At 58.1% G+C, this 23,565-nt stretch overlaps 1 protein-coding gene across 1 annotated transcript in view; it reads left to right on the forward strand.

Moving 5' to 3' along the window:
• Positions 1-2,028: 2,028 nt before the first annotated feature.
• Positions 2,029-23,565, forward strand: part of BAIAP2 (BAR/IMD domain containing adaptor protein 2) — a 33,700-nt gene continuing 12,163 nt past the window's right edge. Inside the window, exons 1-3 of the mRNA XM_041485674.1 lie at positions 2,029-2,131; positions 8,964-9,039; positions 10,912-10,998. Coding sequence (XP_041341608.1) covers positions 2,060-2,131; positions 8,964-9,039; positions 10,912-10,998 — 235 coding nt within the window. The 5' untranslated portion in view covers positions 2,029-2,059. The remainder of the gene's footprint in view (positions 2,132-8,963; positions 9,040-10,911; positions 10,999-23,565) is intronic.

Raw genomic sequence — 23,565 nt, forward strand, 5'->3', positions numbered from 1 at the left:
ATTTGTTCCATGTGGCTCTGAGTGTGGGGAAATGAACTCCCTGGCTGCTTCCAGGCATGGAGCCACTCCGGGAGCGGGGAGATAAGAGGGAGAAAGGTTTTCAGCACTCAGATTCCAGGGGATAAGGAGAAGCAGAGCAGGGGAAGAAATTGGAGCGGCTGTCTGTGAGCAGGCCTAGATGGAAGAGATTCTCTGAGGGCCGTCCCAAAAGGCCTCTTTTATTATCAGAAATTACAAATCCTTTTATCTTCCTCACCAGAGGAACAGCTTGTTTGAATTGCTGGGCTGTCACACTGGAATTAGATGCAAGAACCCCCCACATCCATGACGTAGCGAAGAACTTACATAACGTAACTAAAAATAAGGTGATGAAGATGCAGAGAGAGGCACTCTACTCCTTGCTGCTTGATCCTGAATCCTTCACCAGCGCTGGAAAGCCAGCGAGGTGCTGGTGTCTGGCTGAGGGAGCTGACTGTGTCTGGCCACGTGGGATGGAGAGGGAAAGTGGCACTGTGGCGTCCCAGCAGCCAGGCATTCCCCTGGGAACATCTCCCAGGGCAGTCCTGGTCCCACTGCCTCCCTTTCCTCAGCCCCGGTGGGAAAGGGTTAACTGGTCACTCCAGAAACATGAGAAAAATCCTTCTCCGAGGCTGTAAATTCTTCGCTGTGCTCTGGAGTGTGGAACCTCTGAGGCAGAAGCCAAAATGGGACACAAAGGCAGCCAGAGGGAGCAGCTGCTGTCGGTGCCCTCCTGGGCCTTGCCAGGGAAGGGGAACGGGAACAGCAGCGGGAGGTTTGGGACCAGCTATCGACCTGGGCTCCTCGTTCTCGGAATTGATAGATGTGAGGGGAAATAGCATGCTCAGCTTCTTAACTGTTTCACTGCTTCTCACAGCAGAGAGGAGGGAGAGGAAGGCTCGGCCCACGGCACGGCCTGGCCCTGAGGCTCAGTTTAACCACGGCTCACCTGAGAGAGCGGCCGTGCCCAGGGAGGACAGCGAGGCAGGGCACAGGCATGGGGACACTGGCTCCAGGGCATGGGCCTGCTCCTCGTGTCCCTCAGCACCTGGACAAAATCTGCTGTCACGGGCCCGAGGCATGGCAGGGACAGGGATGCATGGCTTGTGTATCCCACAGGGACCTGAGGGAGTTCTGGCAGGAGTCTCCCAAGGGAATCCTGGCTGGCCAGGGCAGCCTGGGGACAGCGAGGTGGCAGGCAGGGGCTGGTCTCCCTTGGGCTGAGCATCCTGAGCCATAGTTGTGGTGTTGGCTCATCCCACCTCTGCTCTCCCGGACAATGTGCATCCTCCTTCCCAACACCCCACAAACCACAGGCAGCTCTTCCTTCTCCAGCTGCTCCTCACTCATCCGCTCCCCAGGGCACAGCTGGGGATGGAGCACAGCCCCAGAGTGGGGGTCCAGCAGGGGCTGGAGGGTGGGACAGCTCAGGGATGTGGGGCACAGCAAGAGCCACGGGGTGGGGTAAAGCAGGGGGATGGCGTGGGGTCGTGGGCTATGGGGTGAGGTACAGCAGGAGTGTAGGGTAGGTTATGGGGTGTGGGATGGGAAATGGGGGGGAGAAGGGGCATGGAGTGTGAACAGGCCATGGAATAGGGTGTGGCATGGGGAATGGGAATGGAGATGGGGAATGGGGAATGGGCACGGGGAATGGGGATGGGGAATGGGGAATGATCAGGGAATGGGGATGGGGAATGGGATGGGGGATGGGGAATGGGATGGGGGATGGGGAATGGGGAATGGGCACGGGGAATAGGCACGGAGAACGGGCATGGGACCCCGCACAGGGAGCACACCGCAGTACATCCCGCCCTCCCCCGCGATGCTCGTACTCCTCTCGTTACTCCCAGCCCCGCACGGCCGTGGCACAGCCCGGCCCGGCCCGGCTCCTCCCCGCGGGGCTGGCCGGGGCGGTTCGGGGCGGTTCGGGGCGGGCACGGCCTCCGGGAGCTGATAAAAGGCACGGCGGCCGCGGCTCCGCGCTCTCCCGCTCCGTGCCCGGCTCCGCCCGCCGCTCGCCCCGCACCCCGCGCCGCCGCCCATGGTGCTGCCCGGCCCGCCCGGCATGGCCCGCTCCGAGGAGGTGCACCGCCTCACCGAGAATGTCTACAAGGTGAGTCCGCAACAGGTGCCCGGCGCCGCGCCTGGCCGTTTGGCTGTTATTTGAGTTATCTGAATTATTTGCGTTATCGCGTTTCCCCTCCCCGGGACGCGCGGGGGCAGAGCGGGCGCGGAGGCGCCGCCGGGGCCGGCCCTGGGATGCGCCCGGAGCCGCTCGGCCGGGCCGGCAGCGGCCGCCGGGGCACCCCTGAGCCTTGCCCGGGCACCCCCAGCCTTGCCGAGGGACCCGCGGGCACCGGGACCCGCGTGGGGCTGTCCCAGTCCGGGTGGGCAGCGCTGTCCCCGCATCACCCCGCAGCGGGGCGGCCCCGCGCCGCCCGCACTCGCTGCTCTGCCACAAGAGCCCTCAGAGCCTTCCCCATCCCCTGGAGTTCGGGAATTCTCCGTTTTTCCTTTCTGCTTTGCTCCCGGTGTCCTGGGAAAATGCAACAATTTATGTGGTTTGCCTTTCCCCCGAAGGAAGCGGTTTCTGCTCTGCTGGGTCTTGAGACCAAGACTAAGAAAACTGCTGTAGCCTAACGTGTAACGCAGGATGTCGTTTGTTAAACTGGGAAGCTTGCACGATTTCCTGTGATTTAAGGGCTTGGATTGAGTTACCTGGGAGCACAGAGCAGGGAAGAAAAAAAAAAAAAATAGAAGAATGTAGTACAAAAAGTACCGGGCAATGAAGTTGTGGAGTCTTGGTTTTGGAGATTCTGGGGTGTAACAGCTGTTCAGGCAGAGCTGTGGCATCCGAAATCGTGGTCGCTCTGAATCTTGGTGATTTTTTGCTGTGGTCCCCAGGGTTCCCTCCCACCCTGCCAGGCAGCCCGTGTGCCCGGACATGCCCCGGTGCAGGCTGTCCTTGGTTCGGGGCAGGGCTGGCACCCAGGCTGCTCCAGCCTTTGTGCACTGGCACTGCCCGGCCCGGCGCTGCCTGGGCAAACAGGGGCTGGGAGCAGCCCCAGCCGTGACTCAGTTGTTGTTTGAGGTGTGTAGTCCTCGAAGCACGGGGCTAATGACAGGTTTGGGGAGCAGGTCACCGTCACCCCGGGCCCGGCCCTTGGGCTGCGCGCAGGGCCGGCCGTGCTGTCCCCACACGTGCGGAGCCCATCCCCAGGGAAGCGGGGCTGACTGCTGGCCCGGCTGCTCCTGGCCCAGCGGAGCAGAGCCATCGCTGCCCGGGGTGTCAGCAGCCAGGGCTTGGGGGTGCCCGCAGGTCTCCATCAGCCAGAGAACACCTCAGCTCCCTGGGATGCCGGTGGGAGCAGCCAGGTGCAGGCGGTGAGGAGATGGAGCTGGTGAAGATCTCGTGGGTTCACCCAAAATCAGTGTCTGGGTGCTGGGAGCAGGAGGAGGGTGGTCCTGGCTCTGGTTGTGTCCCTGTGGTGAGCATAGGCTGCTCTGAAGCCATCAATGCTTTCTCAGCCTCTGGAGTTGTGTGCCATGTGGTGCCTGCGAGAACCTGGCGTGTCCCTGTTCCTTTGAGGACTTCAGCCACTCCTGAGCCCAGCTGGGAGCTCGGGCACTGAGCTTTTCTGGACCTCCTTAACCTTTGGAGTCTGACTCCAAAACCCGTCCCAGTGCTTCCATCCCCATTACCCAGGTATTTTTTTGGCCTGTACAGGAGCCATGGGCAGGAGGAGACAACCCCCAGGAGAGGGGCGATGCCACCGAGCCCCAGCCCATAGGGGCCCAGGCTGGGTGACCCCCAGGCTTGGTGCTCGACCCTCGCCGTGCCCCCTGCCCGTGTCCCGGCGGTGTGGCAGGAGCAGCCGCTGCCCGTGCCGGCTCCCGCAGGCTCTCCCGAGGCTCTCTGCTCGGGAAGCCCATTGTCATGGTTTTCCAGAAGCAGCGCTCACCCTCGGAGTGACTGTGCTAATGAGCTGGTGGAGGAGCTGTCAGCCGCCCCCGAGCCGATGCTGCCACTACAGGCAGCTGCCTACACACGGGGAGTAATTACAGAGGGAGACGGAGGCTGCTGGCACCTTCCGCCAACGTGATCCCACCTTTGGCGGTGCTGATTCACTGCCAGGACCCCGGAGTAGCGGCACAGCTGCCGGGCTGGCTCTGCCGTGAGCCCCGGGACGGGCTGCGGGCATGGGCAGCTCCCTCTGCTCCCTCCCCGCTCGCCCCCTGCTCGGGATTGTCTTTTTGCAGAAAGCAGGGACTGGCAAATCCTCCTTCCCCCGAAGACAGATCTGTCTCCTCCTGCCAGATGAGATTATTGCCGTTTACAGCCCAACCTCCATTTCATTTTAAAGCCATTTTTCTGTGCGGAAGATGGGTTTGCAATGGTGTGCGAGTGGCTCTGCCTTTGAAGAGGTGTTTGCCTAACAACTCGAAGCTGAATTGTTGTGCAGAAAGGTGGACAGAATTCCTGAGGGTCCTTAGCTCCCCATCAGCTGTAATCGATGTTACTGTGGCATCACACCTCTCCTCATGTCCAGAGGGATGGAAGCGATTCTTCCTCAAGGGGTTCAGGGGGGAAACTGTGGCTGGTTTGATGTGTTTGGAGTGGAGGGATGATGAGTGTGGCACAGGAGGAAGGAGCCAGCCTGTGGCAGCCCAAATTCCATGTCCTGCGCTCCCTGCCTTGAGGCTTCCTGCAGCCCAGCCGTGGGAGATCTGTGGGGAGCACCCCAGGGCTCGGTGGTGAGCTGGGCTCTGGCACTGCCAGGGCTCTGAGCTGGGAATGCTGCTCCATCCATCCATCCATCCCGGGCTGGGAGAGCCCTCCTGGCCTCCCTGGAGATGGGACACCTGCAGGCAGGTGGGCTCTGAGGTTCCTGCCTGGCCGGGGTGTCCCGGGTGCTGCCCTGCCCTCGGTGCCTGCTGTGCTGAGCCTGCCCGTGGTTAAGGTTTCAGTGCTGCTGCTCGTGTTGCAGGGCAGGGCACAGGGCAGACAGCTCCTCCGGCCACAGCCTGGGGCTCAGCCCTCGGTGCCACCTCCGTGGGGACCCTCCTGGCTCCTCGGGGGAGATCCCAGCCCCGAGGAGTTGAGGATGGCCCAGCCTTGCAGGGCTGGCCCCGGGTGGGTGCTGAGGGTGTTCCCAGAGTGCTGGGGGCTCTGTGCCCCCTATGGAGCCTCATCCCAGCTCTCCTCAAGCCCAGACCCCAACACAAAGATGTTCAGAGCTCTTGCCCTGAGACTTGGGACCCCTCGTGCTCTGGCATGACAGCCAGGAGAAACTAAATGCCTTTAGATGGGGATTGTTTTTTTCCCTGACTTTTTTCCCTGATTTTCCCTGGGCTCCTTCGTAACAGAAACTTGGCTCTTGAAACCCCCAGGGCCGCTCCTGATGGTGCCAGGCAGGACAAGCTGTGATGGAGGAGGCAGCACTGGGCCTTGCTGGGCATTAAATATTGATAGCAAAATGATGAAAGTGCTCCTGGAGCAGGGCTGACCCATTTAGACAAAAAACTTCTTTAGGGCTGAGCTGCTTCTGCAGTGTGGCAGTGGAGAGTCCCTTGGTGCTGTCCCCTGCTCTTCCTGGTCACCCAGGGAATCCATGGCTGGGCCCTGGCAGGGTCAGTCCTGCAGGGAGACAGAAAATCCTTAAAAAGGTTGGAAAAGCCCTCTGAGTCCATCAGATCCAACCATTCCCTCAGCTCTGCCGAGGGCATTGAGCCACGTCCCCAGGTGCCACATCCATGTGGGTTTGGAGCCCTTCCAGGGATGTGTTGGGAACGCTGCCCTTCAGCTGGTGAGCAGGAGAAGCCTGAGCCACTTCCAGCTTGAGCAGGACTTAAACTTGGGATTGAGGAGCTGGAATTCCGTGATCCTTGCGGGCTCCTTCCAGCTCGGGATGTTTTATTCTTCCCCATGATTCTAAACTTTTCCTTATGGGCTAATTTAAGGGCTTGGAGCATCCTGGCTGTAGCTGGAGTGTGCTCAGAGGGCAGAAAAGGGACCTTGTTCCTGTTGCCTCTTCCCCCAGCACACAGAGCAGGGCCGTGTCCTGGAGACCTTGTGCTTTGCATTAGTTTCATTTTTGGCAGCTGAATAAAGCCGTGCCAATCCCGGAGAGCTGAGTGGTATTACCCAGGGAATTCAGCTCAGTGGAACAAAGCAAAGCCCTTTCAACCCTTGGCTGCCAGGTTTTGTGGCTGTGTTTTTCTGAACTCTGCCCAGGCAGCCCATGGAAGGCAAACAACTTGTGGGTGCTGCTGAGGGGGCAAAATCTGGGGAGAATGAGATTTGCTTTCACTGCCACAGTGCTACTGAATATTTGCCTTGCAGTTGGTGTCCTGCAAGCCTGGATTCACCTGTCCTGTGGGGGACAGAGCCCCTGGTGCCCCCAGGGAGGGGATGAGCCCTGTGCTGCCAGGGGAGCAGCTCCAGCACATCCCTGGTGTGAGGGGTGATGCTGTTGAGCCATTCCATGGCACAAATCTGTTAATTTCCCACTGTTTCTCCTTGGCGGATCTCGGGCTCTCACCTGGAGGGGGGTGTGAAGGCTCTGGAGTCACCTTCCCTTCCCACCCCGGGAGTGAGAGAAGGGCTTGGAAAAGGCTATTTTTATCTCTGGAGTGAGGAGCCCTTTTCCCCGCTCTCATCCTGCCAGGCTGTTTTTGTTGGAGGCTCCAGACAATGTTTTAAAAACATTCACTTTCAGCAAACTTCCTCCTGGGGGTTGGAGAATTTTATTTGGCCAGCACAGAGTCACCTTCCCGCTCCTTCAGCCGCTCCACAATCCCCTTTGGGGGCTTTTATCTCTTTATTTGTTGCTTTAAAACATCTCTTGTGGATCGGTGGGGAGCAGGACCTGCCCTGAGCAGTGCCAGGGCAGGGTTGTGCTTTGATTCCCTCTGCTTTGGGCAAGATGTGCTGAGTTTTGGACGGTGCTTTGTCTGGGGATCCTGTTCCATCTTTAATTCCCCGGGTTTCATGCTCAGGACGATGTGTTTACACGGGCACTGCTGAGAAAATCACACTATTTACATATCCCTGTGCACGTCCTCGTACACAAACACTGCTCTGAACCTGCAAACCGCCCAAAAATCTCCTCCCTGCAGACATTCTGCCAACGTTTCTGCTGCTTAACTCTTGCTCAGCCTCAGAGTGCTCGGGCTGAACCTGAGTGTGGGGCTGTGTCCCTGTCCCTGCCCTGGGCAGTGATGCCAGCCTCTGCTGCTCTGTGGGATAGCCCAGGTGGGTTTGGGCTGGAGTTAAACCTGATGTGGGCAGGATGGAGCAATCCTGGCAGTGGTAATTAACTGCTGTGCAATTGTCTCCTACACGCTGGAGAACACCTGGCTTGTTGCTACAGGTCCATTTTCTCCTTTCACGCTGAGCACATACACCAAACTGCTCTGAGCTGCCCCAAAACAGCTTCCAGGGGCCCTGGTGTTGGCCTGCAGCCTTAATTAGCGGGGCAGCTCCTCATTAGCCTCGTCAATCTTCTGCCCTTTGCAGTTGTGGCTGCCGCTGTGAGGACCTGGGGGCTGCTGGGGACAGGCTTTGGGGACATAGCAGCCATCCTCAGCCTGGAAGGATGAGCAGATTCCTCCTGAAATAGCAGCCCTGGGGTGATGCCACCCCTCTGATGGGTTCCCCACACAGGGTCCTGCCCGGAGGAACCCTAAAAGGGCTGCCCGGAGCCAGGAGGGCTCTGGCTGAGCCCTGCACACGTGGGGAGAAAATTCAGCTGTCAGACTGGAGTGGCGGGCAGCAGGAACTGGGATAAAAATGCCTCAGGCAGAAAATGAGCTTTATAGTGTTCGGGCAGCCTCAGATGAGGTGACAGATGCTTAATCAGCTTATTCCCCGTAAGTGTCTGCCTGTCTTCCCTCCCTGCCCGGGCTGGGGCTCTGCCAGCAGCCTGGGGGTGCAGAGCCCCCATTCCCAGCAGGAATGCCCGTGGTGCATCCCCCACCAGGGGCATTCGGACCCGGAGATCCATTTCCTTGGTGGGAGGGTGTCCCCAAGGTGGGGCAGGGCACTGGGACCAGCTCTGGGGCTGGGCCCGGTGCAGAGGATGCGCGGGAGGGACTGGGGGCTCTGTGCCCCTGGCAGTGGGGGCTCTGTGCCCCTGGCAGTGGGGGCTGTGCCCGTGGGACTGGGGCCGGGAGGGACTGGGGGCTGTGCCCTGGCAGTGGGGGCTGTGCCCGTGGGACTGGGGCTGTGCCCCTGGCAGTGGGCTGGGGTGAGGGCTGTGTCTGCACAGAGCACACAAAGCCCTTTTTCTTCTCCTGATCCGATTATTCCTTCCCCCATCTGAGCTGAGGCCTTTGGGGCGAGGCAGGGGAGCTCAGGCAGCGCTCACCCCCACCCTGGGCAGGTGGGCAGTGCCCCCGAGGGACCCCGGTGGCATTCCTGGCACAGCTCAGGGGGCGTGGGGGGCTCTGTTCTGCCTCATCCTGCCTGCACATTTGGGATCCTGCTCTTCAGCCCTTCCTGCTCGTCCCTGATGGGCTGGGCTGCTGCTCTCCGTGGCCATCCTGGGAGTGGGACATCACCTGCCACCATCCCCAGGTCTTGGGTCACCTCCCTGCTTGCTCTGAGGGCTGGTGCTGCCCCGAACAGCCCCTACAGTTGCTATTATGGTTATTTTTGCTATATCTGATAATTCTCTGGTTGGGGCATTCACTTTCCTCTCCTGGGAAGCATCTGGTGCTGGGGCACTGCAGAGCCCCCTCGTTCTTGTCCCTCGTGTGCTCAGACCCAGCGTGGTCTTCCTCAACGGAGCTGCAGGATGAGGGAGGATCCTGGGGCCTCTTCAGGGAGCTGGGAGGGTTTTTTTGCTCTCTTTTTGTGCTTATCAGGACAGAGCTGAGCACGAAGCTGTTCACTCCGCTCCCCATCATCCCTGCTAATCCCAACCGTGTTCTCTTCCCTTTAGACCATCATGGAGCAGTTCAATCCCAGCCTCAGGAATTTCATTTCTATGGGGAAGACCTATGAAAAAGCCTTAGCAAGTAAGTGACACTGGGGCTGCCAGGCTGGGGAGGGGGAAAGCTGCAAAACCTTTGGGTTTTGGTTGAAAATCTTTGGGTTTTTGTTGAAAAGTTCCATGTTCCCACAGGGAAGGAACTGGGAGGGTGATGATCTCCAAGGCCATGGATGCAGGAGGGATTCCAGGGAGAAAATGCTGGGAGGCAGCAGGATAACAAAACACATCTGCAAACAGTTCAACTTTAAATGTTTGTTTAAAGTACTGAGAATTGAGGTTTTAAGCTCTGTTTAAAGAGGTGCTATTGAAATGTTTAAATTGCCCAGAAGAATGAAGAGAAGGGAAAAGCCTGAAAGTCTTGATGGCAGCTCTTGGTTGGGAATGCAGGGTCCTATTGGGAGCCATTAGGGAGGTGTAGATTTAAGTGATCAAAAGGAAGCTAGGAATTGATTAAAGCCCAAAATGGGCTATTTTGACTTAAACTGGCTTTGTGCACTGCCTGGGCCCTCCTCAGCTGGGTTTTAGGGAGGTTTAAGCTTTGCTCAACCCAGAGCTGTGTTTTTCCACGGAGGGCTCTGCTCCCTTCAGAGTTGCACGTGTCTCCTGGATTTTATTTTTGAATAATGTCTCCTGGATTTCATTTTTGAATAATCCCAGCGAAAATGCCCGTGGGGCAGAGTCTGTCATCACCTTCAGCCGGGGGGGGGGGGGGGGGGGGAAATCCCTTTGGTGTTTGGGACCCGACTTTTGGGGAGGATCCTGCTCCTGCTCCCTGCCTGCAGCACCTTTCCTTTCCCACAAGCCAAGTGAGGCTCCTGGCTGTTCCCAGGAGGATTTTTAAGCCCTCCCCCCGTTCCCAGGTGCTGGGCACTGGTTTGAGCTGGGATTTAATGGCTCACCCGGCTGTGGGCACTGGTTTGAGCTGGGATTTAATGGCTCACCCACCGTGACGGGGAGGTGCCCGTCCAGCCCCGCTGCTCGGGGCTGTGACCTCTGATCCCCAGGGAAGGGGCACAGGGCACCCTCCCCACAGGCAGCACCTTCCAGAAATTCCATGGGCACAGGGCACCCTCCCCACAGGCAGCAGCTTTCCCAAAATTCCAGGGGTTCCCAGCAGAGTGGGGTTCATGGTTTGGGGCTGCTTTTCCCTGCTGGTTCCCTCCTGGCAGCACAGGCAGGGTCTGACAGAGGGAAGAGCTGCTGACCCTTGGGACCGTGTCTTTTATTTATTCTTCTGAAATATTCTCCTGATATTTAACTACCTGGGAGGTGGAGCTGTTTGTCCCGTGCTGTCCTGTGCCACCAGCCACAGCACTTTGGGATAACCACTGGGATCACTGGCTTTGTGCTTTTCCCACATCCCTGCTGTGCAGCCAAGGATCTTCCTGTAATTTTTAACTTTGCTTGGGTTATCCTTCCCCTGGATCCCCGAGCTGGGGGCAGCTGGAGGAAGTGCAGAGCCCAGGAGGCAGAGCAGAGGCAGCGTTGGAAGGCTGGAGCTGGGGCTGTACAGCGTGTTCTGTGATTAGAGGAAACCCCCTGCTTATCTGATTAGAGTCAAGTGTGGAGCTGGAATGTCAACAAACAAGGCTGAACTATAATGAAAGTCTGTGATATTCAATTATTCTGCAGTGATTTCTCCCAGCAGCCTGATGCTTGCACTGCAATGAAAACCACCACAGTCCTGCATGGCCCTTTTTAAATCCTAAATTACCCTGTAATCTCACTGCTCCAGCTCTCTTTGCTTCTTTTCCTCTGTTTGTTGTGTGCTCCCTCCCCGTGGGGTTGAGCCCTTTGAGGTAATGCCTATTTTAGTGTCCAGAGTCTCCTCACTGCCCCAGAAGTTCTAACAGCCTTTAAGGAAAGCATAATCTCCATTTTTTTGGTGCTTTTTTAGGCATGACCTACGCAGCAAAGGGGTACTTCGATGCTCTGGTGAAGATGGGAGAGCTGGCCAGTGAAAGCCAAGGGTCGAAAGAATTGGGTAAGTCCCCAGTTTGCTGCTAAATGGAGATTTCTGGAGATTCCCAGCCCAGGAGTGAAACAGATCTTTGGTGCTGCTGGGGAGCACAAGCTCAGAGTGGACGTAGTCCTGTCTCAGTGGTAGCAGTGTCTCTGGATTAACTGCTGATGCAGTTTGGAAAACCCCCTGATAGTCTCAGTGTCAGGGCTCTGGCTCGTGCTGGTTTTGGAGACCAGCTTTGTGGTGGCTTTTTCTCACTTGGAGAAGGGGAAGCAGCAGATTTTGACTGGGGAGCTGGGGCTGAGCTGCCCCTCAGGGGCCTCTGGAGGGGCAGGGGCAGCTGGGCTGTGCTGCTGGAGGTCACCCTGTGCTGGTGGGGCTGGGGTTGTGCCCTGCTGCAGCAGCTCTGCCCTGCTGGAGCCTCCCTGTGCCCAGTGCCAGGGACTGGTGTTTGCCCAATCGATGGCAAACATCACGAGCTGTGACTCTGCTGCCTCCTTCCCCTTTCTCACACTTAGTTCCCAGGAAATCCTTTCAAGGGCAGCTGCTTTTTCCATCCTCCCTATTGCCCAGGCATCCTTCTGTGTCCTCCCTCCTCACAGCTGTGGTTTGAGGGGACCCTCCAAGGTCTCCCTATAGTTTGAGGGGACCCTCCCCATTCCCCCCATGGTTTGAGGTGACTGTCCCAGCTCCCCCAACAGTGTGAGGTGGCTCTCCCAGCTCCCCCCATGCTCTGAGATGACTCTCCCACATTCCCCCGTGGTTTGAGGTGACTGTCCCTGGTGCCCCCATGGTCTGAGGTGACTCTCCCACCTCCCCCCATGGTCTGAGGTGACCCTCCAAGGTCCCCCCCATGGTCTGAGGTGGCTCTCCCAGCTCCCCCTGGGCTGCTGCACCTTGTTAAGGCTCTCATGGAGTGAGATGTGCCTTGCTGTGGTGTCTGTGCAGTCCCAGGTGAAGCCCTCCTCCCCCTCCATCTCTCCCGCAGCTCTGGCTCAGCCATGGCAAAGTGCTCATTAAAGCATCTCTCCGGGGCAGGCAATTAACAGAGAGGTTGTGCTGAAACGACTCTGAAGGCTGAAGGAGCCGGGGAGCAGCCCCTGGGCTCTGGATTTGGAGTCAGACCCCGCTCCCCCAGCCCTGCTGCTGCCTGGGAATTGTGCTGGGAGAGCAGTAAGTGTCTATGGAAACCGAGTCGTGGATTAGAGCTGCCTGGAGCAATCTGCTGCTGTTTAATAAATAAAACAAAGAGCCCTGTGTGCTGCGAGGGCTGCAGAGCCTGGAGGAGCTGCTGCTGCTCTCTGGGGCTGAGCACAGCCAGCTCTGCCCTCCTGCAGGGAGCTCTGGGGCAGCCTGGGCAGAGGGCAGGAGCCCGGGGAGCCTCACCCTGCTCTGCAGAGCAGCTCCAGCTTTGCTCACACTGCACACCTGGATTTGGGCACCTCTGGCCCTGGTTCCTCACCGAAGGACAGGGGTTTGATGTCCTTGGTGGCTTCTCCCCACGTGTGGCTGGAGTATTTTGGGGTGTAAAGTGTTCCCAAATCACTGCTCCCTCCCCTCCTGTGGACACATCCCAGGGAGGCTCCTGTGCTCCCCAGCCTCTGCTCTGCTGATCCTGCTGAGATTTGCTGTGGTGGCTGCTCCACAGGGCAGGAGAAAGCGGAGATAAAATTTCTGGCTGCAGGTCAGTGGAGCTGATAACAGCTGGGACACAGCCCCCTGCCAGCAGATGTGCAAACAGGGGCTGAGAGCTGGGCTGGCCAGAGCTGGGCTGGCCAGAGCTGGGCTGGCCAGAGCTGCAGCTTTTCCTGGGAACACCTTTGCCTTGTCACTCCCTGGGCTGGCAGTGCTGATAGTGAGATAACCTATTTCTGGGTTATTTCACAGCATCCCAGACTGCTTTGGGCTGGAAGGGATCTCAAAGCCCATCCAGTGCCACCCCTGCCATGGCAGGGACACCTCCCACTGTCCCATGCTGCTCCAAGCCCTGTCCAGCCTGGCCTGGGACACTTCCAGGGATGGAGAATTCATTTTAGAACAGTAAATAGGAATTCTCTTAATTGCTGCTTCCATTGATGGTGTGTACCCAGCTCCCTCCCTGAGTGGGATTTTCTCCCATGAGTTTATAGGGAAAACTGCTCCAAGGTGTCAGCCCGGGCTGTGGAGTGCTCTGCTCAGGATTTCAGCTCATCTTCCCAGCCTCCACGAAGAAAAACCGTGGAGAATTGTTTTTTCTCCAAAGCCCTCTCTTTGCTGAGCTGGGTGCTTTTTCCTGGTGTCCCTTCTGGCACAGGAGTGTCCCAAGCCCAGCCCTGGGAGGCAGGGGAGCTGCAGCTCTGTCTCCTGGAACAGGGAGCCCTCTGGAGCACAGCTCTGGGCTCAGCTGCTCAGCACGGGGCATTTTTCCTGAATTCCCAATGAGATTTTGGGAGCTGTGTGCAGACAGGATAATCCTGTGTGGGAAAGGAAGGGTGGCAGTAAGAGCAGCAGTAATGCCCCGAGCTGTAATCGGCTCTGGGGGCTCGGTTCCCAGGGGCTGCTGGCTGTCTGAACCCCCTGCTGGGCCTTGGGGGGGCAGAGCCGAGGTTGTGGGGTGCTCCCAACCCCGGAGGAGCTGTCATTGTCCCAGAGCAGCAGGAGTCAGTTTGCCCTGTGCAGTTCCCTGCTGGGATGGGCTCTGTGCCCGCAGGTGCCCTTGAGAGGCTCCCCGGGCTGTTCTGCACTCCCTTGGTGCTTGTGGTGGTCTTAGGGAAAATAACCTGCACTGAGGAGCCTGTGTGTGACTAGGGAAAGTTTGCAGCCCCTTCCAAAAGCTCCAGCCTCATGCATGAGTCCTCAGGTGACTTTGGCCCTTGTCCATCTCCTGCCTAGGTCCCTTGGATGCTGCTCAAAATGTCATTTATTTTGTCCTTGAAAACTAGGCCACGGCAAAGTCATGGAAAGGGGTTTTCTTCTGCTGAGCAGAGCTGGAGACATTTCCCCCGGGATGCTGGGGCCGAGCAGCACCCGCAGGAAGAACCTCCAGGGCTGGAGGTGCATTTTGCTCAGCACTGGTTTCTGGAAGGTCCCTTGGAAGAGCGAAGCTGCCCTGGGTGTGACACACGGGGCTGTGAAAGGGCAGCGCAGGCAGCAATTACTCAGCCATTGTTGAGCTGAAAGGAGCCCCTGGCACATAATGGCTTTTTATTTCCACAGTAAAATCAGGACGTGGCACCTTAACGGCTTGGATGAGATTTCACAGCTCATCCAGCTCCACCCCTGCCCATGGGCAGGGACACCTTCCACGATCCCAGCCCTCTCCAAGCCCTGTCCAGCCTGGCCTGGGACATTTCCATGGATCCAGGGGCATCCCTGGCTTCAGGCTCTCTCTCCCCTACAGCTCCAGGGTCTGTCCTGGAGGCTTTGTGCTGCACCAAATCCCCTGGGAGCAGAGATTAACCTGTTAATTGGATTGGGGCTGTTTGGGGCAGGTGGTTCCTGCCCTGCAGAGGTGGGATGTGGATCCCAAGGTGGCCGTGCAGCCCCAGGGGGCTGGGGGTGGCTGGGTGTGGGTTGGTGCCCACTGGAAGCAGTCAGAGCAGTGCCCAGGGGACACAGAGCTCCAGGAAATGCTTTCCTGTCATTTGTGGCAGTGTCCCTGCTGTGGAGGTGAGCTCCTGGCTGGGATCCTTTTTGGGGATCCATTAAATTTGGGCTCAACGCACCTGGCACCTTGTGGGTGACAGCTTTGTGTGGTGGAGGAAGGGAAGGGGCAGGAATGGGCTGGTGAGGGTGCAGAGATGCAGGACAGCCCACTGAAAGCCTTCTGCTGCCTCGGGAAGGGCTTTTCCAGAGCCTCCATCCCTGCCATGAGACAGCCAAGGCTCCTTCTCACCAACCTGTGTTTGGGAGGTGCTGGAGGAGGGTTGTGAATGAGCATCTGTGAGGAGCATGTGGCCTGGCAGGGGCTGCCAGCGTGTGTAAGGTCTGGGTTTCACCTTCCCTGGTGATGTGACAGCTTCCAGGCTTCCCAGCTGCCCTGGCTCTGTGCTGGGGAGGGTCCTGCAGGGATGCTCCCTGCTTTTGGGGGGGCTGGAGGGGTCCTGTGTGTGTCCACGGGCTGGGGTCTGCCGTCCCTCAGCGTGGGGGGAGCTTGGCAGGTCTGAGGAGGGGTTTTGTGGCCAGCTGCAGGTCCTGGAGGTGTTTGCTCCCCCTCTGGAGCTGCCAGCGTGTCGGATCACAGGGGCCAGGCTGGGCAGTGTGAGGGGGTTCCCTGAACCAGTGCCACCAGTACAGCTGCTGCCACAGCACTGGGCTCTGCATCCTGCTACAGATCCAGGAGTGGCCCCATCCAGGGGGGCTGTGGGGGGCACAGAGCATCCCAGGGTATGCTCTGTGTACAGAGATGTATCCCTGGCTACATCCCAGTGGTGTGCCCCTGCTGCAAGGCTCCGTGGCTGCTGCCCAGCCTGAGGGGGCCAGTTACCAGGAACGGGGATCCCAAACCAGGGTGCCCTGGGAAGCTTCTGCTGTTCCCTTTACCTGCTCTCTCAATAAACAAACGAAAAATGCCTCGGGCAGCTCCAGGCGGGGCTGGAGCAGCTCAGGAGTTATCAGCACATCCCAGTCCTCTGGGGCTGGCAGAAGTGAAACCGTTGTGGAGAGGAAAGGCATGAGTCAGCGAGGAGAAGCTGATTGTTTCCCCGAGCTGATTGTTTCCCCACACCGTGTCCTTCCCCCTGCACAGGGATCCTGCAGCTCAGAGCCTGGGCCGGGCTGGAAGGGCTCCCTGGCCCTGGGCAGCTGCTCTGTGCTGGTCTGTGAGCCTGGGGCACGCTGTGCTGCTCTGAGGGAACACAAAATACACTGCAGAAGCTTTCAGAGGGATTGCTCTGGTTGGAAAAGCCCTCAGGATCACTGAGGCCACCCTTAAACCGTGCCCCCAGGTGCCACCTCTGCCTGCACCGGGTTTTGCCTTAAATTTAGCTGCATCAGCACCGAGGTGTTGTGTGAGCAGCGTTACTGCTGGCTGGTTTTTGGGGGATGTGTCCAAGTCCTGGCCCCAGGAGCTGGGGCAGCCAGGATGCTGCTGCTGGAGAGGGTCCCTGGCCACTGGCCACCACCTCCTGCCACCCTTGCAGGGCAGCCTGGGCTGCTGCAGCACTGCCCACCCTCTGTCTCGGAGCAGTTTTGCTCCTTGCTTAATGCATCGTTGGTGTTTTCATTAGAAATGGAAATTCGAATTAGAAACATCCTGTTTTAGAGGGGGGTCAGAAAATAACCTCGAGTCTCTGACAGCTCCAGAGCAAAGCCTTGAGAGCTGGGCTCCCACTGCCTCACCTTCTGCAGGGGTGGCAGGGATGTGGAACAACCTGTTTGCCTGTTGTGGGCTGGGTGTGGAAGGGAAGGGCCCACAATAGCTGCTGTGGTTCCTCTCCCAGAGCGATACTGTGAGTCAGCCCTGAGCAGCAGCTCCTCCTCCCCGTGCTCTGCCCTGCCCCTCTTTGTACCCCTGGGTGCAGCTGGGCTGCTTCACCCGGCCTCCTCCACCTGCAGCATGTGTGTTTTGGCAGCTCCCGAATGGCCTGAGCTGCTGTCCTGCTGTACAGTGGCAGTTCAGGTGCTTTAATCTCCAAATCCCTCTGGCAGCTGCTGCGGAACGCCCCTGGCGTGGGTGGCTCTGCTGCTGCCAGGGGAGTGCCACGCTCCCTGGGGCAGTCCCCCACAATTGCACAGGGTACCCCTGGCACGGTGCCACAGGATCTTTTCCAAGTCGGGTTTTGGGCTGTTGAGGCTTTCCAGCTGCCGTGGTGTCCCTTGGTCACAGTTCAAGCTCATCCCTGCAGCTCGGGGCTGGCTCTGGGGTGAGCTCTCTGTCTCCCCTGCTCTGCAGGGTTTTGTGAAGCAGCTATGGGGTGGCAGAGGTGCTCTGTGGGAATTCACACCGTGTTTTAGGGGATTTAGCTCAAACCCTGTCCCAGTTAGGCTGCAGTGCTGGTGGGAAGCCTGGAGCTGGTTCCTCCAGAGGAGCTGAAGGCTCTGGGGAAGCTCATGAGGCTCTGGGGAGGTGCCCAGCTGCCCTCCTGCCACCTCGTGGTGCTGGCTGAGGGGGGACAGCAGCGTCCCCCAGCCAGGCTGTGCTGCTGCCTTTGATGTGGGGCTGGAACGCCCTGCTAGGAGCCCAGGGGTGGTGCTGGAGCAGGGGAAAGCTGAGCCCAGAGATGGATATCAGTGCTGAGAGAGCTCCATGAGCCACCCCAGCTGCTGGGAGCAGACCAGTCCCCTGCAGAGGAATGTGGGAGGGGGGCAGAGCCCTCTGGTCCCAAAGCAGGGCTGCATTTGGGGACATGGATGTCATTTGTGCCCCAGTCCTGCTCTCCGGTGGGTCAGCAGCTCTGTGGTGGTGGCCAGAGCCCCCCACCGGCACTCCTGGGATTTCCACCCCAGCCAGACGGGACGGGAGAGGGACAGGGGCTGGTGCAGGCTTTGGGAATAGTGAGAGCCACCCTTGCATTGATCCCCCTGACAAAGCCACCTCGGTGTGGCTCCTGGCAGTGGGAGCTCAGCAGGAGGGGTTTGCTGGTGCTCCTGCAGTGCTGACCCCTGGCCTGGCCCTCCTGCCACCGTGGGACCCTGCAGACCTGGGTGGTGCTGGGGTCCGAGGGCTCTGCTTGCCTCAGCCCCTGCAGATCCGGCTGGAAAATCACGGTGGGCGTGGTGCAACCTGGACAAGGAGCAGGGCTGCAGCTTTTTGTCCCCTTGTGGGACACCCTGGGCAAGGAGCAGGGCTGCAGCTTTTTCAGCACACTCCTCCATGTCCAGTCCACTGTGGTGGAGGCTCTGCTGTTCTCCAGAGCAGCTCAAACCACTTGTGAGCCTGGTGTCTCCACAAGTCCCAGCTGTGCAATTCCTGCTGAGCTGGAAAAGCCCTGTCAGCCCCGAGCCCAGCGTGGGGGGACAGGGAACCAAACCTCTGTCACCCCCCTGTGACAGCTGCTGCCAGAGGAGTCTGGGGCAGGGATCCCCATCCCACAGGAGCAGGAGGAGGAGGGAAGCCATCCCAGCTGGGATGGAGGGTGGCTGAACCTCCTGCTGAGATGGGGCTCTCCTGTTAGCACAGCTCTCAGGGCAGGGAAACAGGATCAGAGCTCATTGCCTTTAATCTTTCAGCAGTAAGTATTTAGGAAGTGCTTATCTCCAAAAAAGCTTTATGATGGCTTTTGAGCTTACAGAGCTATGAGACCCTTCCAGCTCAGAGAGTGCTGTGATACCGTGGCTGCTCTGCTGCACCCAGTAGGGGTTTGCTTTGCCTTAGATCTACACACAAAGTTAAAATTGCTGAGCACAGCCAAGAGGGCACTTCCCCTCTCTTCTCTGCTGACTGCAGAGCTGGTGTCTCCTCAGCAGAAAAAGAGGTTTTGGGTTAAACCCCTTGACACTGTTTTACCTCTGCCTGGGCATTGGAGAGAGGGGGAACTGCAATAAGTGGGGTCCAGCCTGGAACTGTGGGGGTGTTGGTGCTGGCCTGAGGAGAGAGCCTTGTTTGGGGCTTTGGGGAGCTGGAACTGGGCTTTGGGGAGCTGGAGCTGGACTTTGGGGAGGTGAAACCAGGTTTGAGTGGATCAGGAGCATCTACAGAGCTGTGTGGGGCTTTGCTTTCCTCAGCCTGGTTTAAGCAGAGCTACAGGCAGCCTGCTTTGTTGAGCTGGCCCAAAGCCACCCCTGTTTGGCCACTTGCCAAACCTCTGATGGTCTCCTCAGGGCTGCTCAAGCACCTGGGGATGGATTTGGGATGCTGATGGCTGCGCCAGGCTGGTGCCTGAGGACCGCAGACCCATCAGCCAGGGCTGGCTGGAGTCTCCTAATGGACTGGAGCTGGTTCCTTCTCTCCTCGTGGGAGAAGCTGCTGTTGGTGGAAGTGTCACCTCCTTGGAGGCAGCAGTAACATCTTGCTCTTCTGAAGGCTGGTGCCTGTGAAGCTGCTGGAGCAGCTGCCAGCCAGGAGTCTGATGCTCTGTCATCATCTTCCTTCATATTTAATGCTCCAGGAAACAGAACTGCTCCTTTCTGCCTCTTCACCACTTGTGGAGTGACCACATCTTGTCATCACCTGCCAGTGAGATGGGTGGCTGAGGCACGTGGTGGCAGCAGCAGGACTGTCCTGCAGGGACCTCGGGGTTTATGTAACATTTGTCAGAGTGAGAGCAGCTTTGGGGCCACCCAGGCCCTGCTTTTGGCAGAGGACAGCCCTTGGCTGCGTTCCCACACTGCTGAATCAATCAGAGAGCCCAGTGCAACAGCCCAGACACCTCACCTGTTTCCTTCAGCTGTTCCCCTTTATAAAGCAGAAGTAGATGCTGCAGTCCAGCAGGAGTGCACACAGCAGTGGCTGGGGAGCAGAAGCTGCAGAGCAGGAGTGGAGGGGGTGTGGTGCTCACAGACTCCTGCTCCTGAGCTGCCCCAGCCCCTCGTTGATGGAGAGAGCTGGTCCAGGCTGCTCTGCAGGCCCCACATCACCTGGCCCCTGTCTCCTGCTGGCTTTGGGGAGTTTTCCCAACGAGGACGAGTGCTGCAGCGTGAAGTGGCTGAAGACTTAAAACACCTCTGGGCTGCAGCCCAGACTCATTTAGCAGCTCTGAAGCAGCTGCAAGTGGCAGCAGGCTGCAGGAGTGGTGTCCCAGCTGCCAGGCCCTGTCCTGTGCAGGGGCAATGCTGTGCTGGGGGTTGTTGCTGCTGAGTGTCACATTCAGCCAGGCTTTTATTCCTTGTGAATAAAAGGACACACCAAGCTGCTGCTCCACACAGGGAGTGAGGGCTGAGAGCCTCACGTGCCTCATCTTCCTCATGGAGTGACTGAGATGGGGCTTGACCCGTGTTGAAAACCAGGAGAACAAACCAATTCCATTCACTTCACATCTCTGATGAAGAAGAATGAAAACAATATTAAGATTAAACAATCACCAAGGAAGCTCAAGTGCTGTAATTTCATTAAGGGCTGGTTGTGATCAGGCCATGAAATCAAGGTCATGATGGGTTTGGGACCTGGATTGAATCAGCAGCTCAGCAATGAAGTTATGTTGGTTCAAAGTATTTATCAAATCATATTAGCTCTGTGAGCAATTGGATTTGTGCATCAGGCTGAGACAAAACTGGCTGTAATTCAGCTTACATAGCAGTGCTGTGGGGCTGGGTGTTTGTCCTGAAAGGCTGTGGCTGACCCAGGTGACAGTGGGTGACTCTGGCTGGGCAGTGGGGGCTGAGCTCAGCCTCTGCCTTCACCACCCCCTGCTCCCTTGGGAATGTTTTAAACGTTAAATACCACGGTGCCAAATAACCTGTGGGGTTGTATAAACTTTTGTCATTGAAACCTCATTTGGGTATTCCCATCAGGAGAAATAATTTTAGGTGTAGGTCAGGAAGCTGGAAATGACAGGGAGTTTGCACAAACCAGGTTATGAGGTTTATGTGAAAGTCAAATGGGGAAGGACTCTCAGCTCAGCAGCTCCAGGTCACTCTCTCCAGGTTTTGCTGGGATTTAGGCTGAGGGAGGACACGTGCCCAGCAAGAGAAGAGAAGAGAAGCCCCTTCCAGGATCTAAAGAGACTCCAAGAGAGGGACTTTGGACGAGGAGTGACAGGACAGGGGGAATGACTTCCCACTGCCAGAGGGCAGGGATGGATGGGATACTGGGAGAAATTCCAGTTCCTGTGAGAGGGTGAGGCCCTGGCAGAGGGTGCCCAGGGAAGCTGTGGCTGTCCCTGGATCTCTGGAGGTGTTCCTGGAAGTTCCTGTTCAGCTCAGGGCTGTGCCATGAGCACTTGGGTACCAGAGCTGTGCACTGGGCTGCTGACCCGGGCTGTTCCTGCACTGGGGAACGTTTTGGGCAGGGGAAGGTGAAGCTGACTGGGGCCAGCGCTCCCCTGCTGCTCTGCGCTCTGCACTTTATGTAACACCACATGTGTGCAGGGCTGGGGCTGCTGCAGATGTGACAAACGAGGGGAGACAGCCCTTCCCAGGGGAGGAGGGCAGCCTGGCATCCCTGGCTCTAGGGGCTGGCTCCCCAGGATCTGCTCTGCCTTTCCCATCACCTTGGATAACCATCAGCAGCTCTGGCCCAGCTTCCAGCCCATGGAGCTTTGGCTGCAGCCGAGCAGGGAAGGCTGGGGGGCAGCACAGCAGGGCCAGGGCCTTCCCCCCTGCTGCCTGGGGGCTGCTGCTGTGTGGGGCAGGGAGTTTGTCCCCCCCTGGGAAACCTGCAGGGCTCTGCTGTGGTTCTGGGGGGCTCCTGCAGGGTCAGTGACCCCGGAGAAGGCAGGGAAATGTGTTTGGGCTCCTGTGGTGGCCATTCCCTGCTGTGGGGCTCTTGTTTCATTTGCCATCGTACAGGAGAGGTTGGGTCAGGGCTCATCCCGAGCTCTGCTCTCCTTCCTGGCTATGGAAGAGCATGGGATAGCCCCAGGCTGGGATCCACCCAACCTCCCTGGGTGGGGGCTGCAGGAGCCAGGAGGGGACAGTGCCACCCCAGAGGCTGCTCCAGGGTCTGCCAGCTGCCTCACAAGCAGCAATTTCTGGGAATGAGGAAGAGCTGTCTGGGCTGAGGATCCCTACTCATTTTGCCTCTGTGCTGTGGTGGGGTTTCAGCAGGTTTGCCTGCTCAGATGCTCTTTCCCTGCTAATCAACCCAACTTTTTTATCCTCTCCCATTTCTAGCTATTCTCCCTCGTGATTGCCTGAACAAATCCTCCTTTCTCTCCTTGTTTACTCCTTCCAGTTATTTCAGCCTGCTGCATCGATCCAGCACAGTCCTTTCTCTTCCCTGACCTTTCCTTTCTCTTTTCCCACTGCTCTGTGCCACTGGTCCTGACCAATCCCTCCTTGCCATGAGAGCTGGAGCGGGCACAGCCCCTCCCTGCTCTGCATCCCTCCTGGTGCTGGGTGGAAGCATGCCTGCCACATGCTCCCCTTGGCTTTCTGACCCCAAAATTCATGGCTGTGCTGTACTGGTGACCCCAAGGCAGCTCCTGCCCGGTGGGGGTCCCCTCTTGTCCCTGGGGCCAGCGCTTGGCTCAGCCTGGTCGGTGCCAGACACACCACGAAGGATCTGGAGTGATGATTCCTGTGGTGGAGCTCAGCCCTTGGCTCATGTTCACTGTGTTTGCACGTTCCTGGCTGGGAAGGATGGGAGGTCTGAACTCATTTCCCAGCGAGGCTGTGCTTATCAAAGGCTGGGCTGGAGCTCGCTGCTGCTCCACCTGTGCTGACAGCAGCGTGTGCTCCTGGCACTTCGGGGCTTGACATTTCTCAGCTGCTCTTTGATCTCCACCCCCCTCCCCAAGCTGTCACCGTGGCCTTGGGGAGGTGGCAGGGCTGTGTGCCCTGCCTTTCTGTGCAGGACGACAGTGACTGCTCGAGCTGGGAGTTGGCAGCAGCTCGTTCTCTTTTCATCTGCTCGTGTTCCTAATTCCGTCTGACCCGCGGGGCAGCTCGGCTTGGCTTTGGCACGGGGGCTGCCCGCCGTGGCTCCGGCCCCGCTCCTGTGCCCACCCTGGGGGTCCCTGGCTGAGCCCCCCGTGGGCAGGGGTGCCCCAGGAGCGGGCAGGAGCCCCGGCTCTGCCAGCCTGGCCCCGTGGCAGCATCCTGGAAGAATCCCAGCGCCAAAGCCGCTGCCCGGCGCCGCCACGTGCTGACACTGCTAATTAGGTCAGCGGCTCCCTGTGAATTGGAAGTGGATGTGGGAGGCGGGGGGGCGCGGCACGGGGGAGTTATTTGAGGCCTCTCCAACCTAGAAACCCAGAAAGGATTTTCTGGAGCTGTTGGGTGGCTCTGGTGTGTGCCCTGGCTTTGGGCATGACCACCGGCCTGGCTGCCTCCCTGCCTGCTCAGATCACAAGCGGGGTCTCTTTTTCCTCCTTCGAACTGGGAATTTTATTTAGATGATTCTTAACATGTGAATTTGAAGCTGACAACCTCAATCAGTCAAGGTCTTAGTTTACAGTGCTTGAGTGGTTTGTGCTTGTCAGTGGGGTTTTGGAGAAGCTGCTGAGCCTGGCAGGAAAGCCCCTTCCCCCAGCCCTTAAAGGGGATCAGGTCATGCCAAGCTGGGAAGGGTGTTTGCTGTGTTCAGAGTGTGGGTTGGCTGAGATTTCCCCCATTTCTGGGGAATGGAGATGAGAGCAGCAGCCCTGAGGTCCTGGTGGGCACCTGGCTTCAGGTGAAGCCTCACTCCTGGGTAAGGCAGAGCTTCTCCTTGGAGTGCAGCCCCGAGATTTTACACTGTGCTTTGTGTGTTACTTTTCCCTCGTGCATCTGGCACATTTAACAGGCTTTTTATTTAAATTTGCCTTTCTGGGCGTTATCTGAAAGCCCACTGTCATTCTGAGCAAACCCAAACTGAAAACCACCTCGTGAACAAGGAGTGTCGCTCGCCATTTTGTGATGGAACAACATGTAAAATCAAGGCTCTGGATAAATCAATGGCACACGGAGCATATTTACATAAAGTATATAAAGCTCTGAGTACTAAGTTTAGAGCGTGGGCTCTGCGCTCGCGGAGCGGCGTGTTCCGACTGGCTGAGACAAGCCTTTCTCACACAGGAATTAGCAGGAGCC

The sequence above is a fragment of the Pyrgilauda ruficollis genome, unplaced genomic scaffold, assembly GCF_017590135.1.
Source record: "Pyrgilauda ruficollis isolate IOZ18807 unplaced genomic scaffold, ASM1759013v1 scaffold72, whole genome shotgun sequence".
Lineage (NCBI taxonomy): Eukaryota > Metazoa > Chordata > Aves > Passeriformes > Passeridae > Pyrgilauda > Pyrgilauda ruficollis.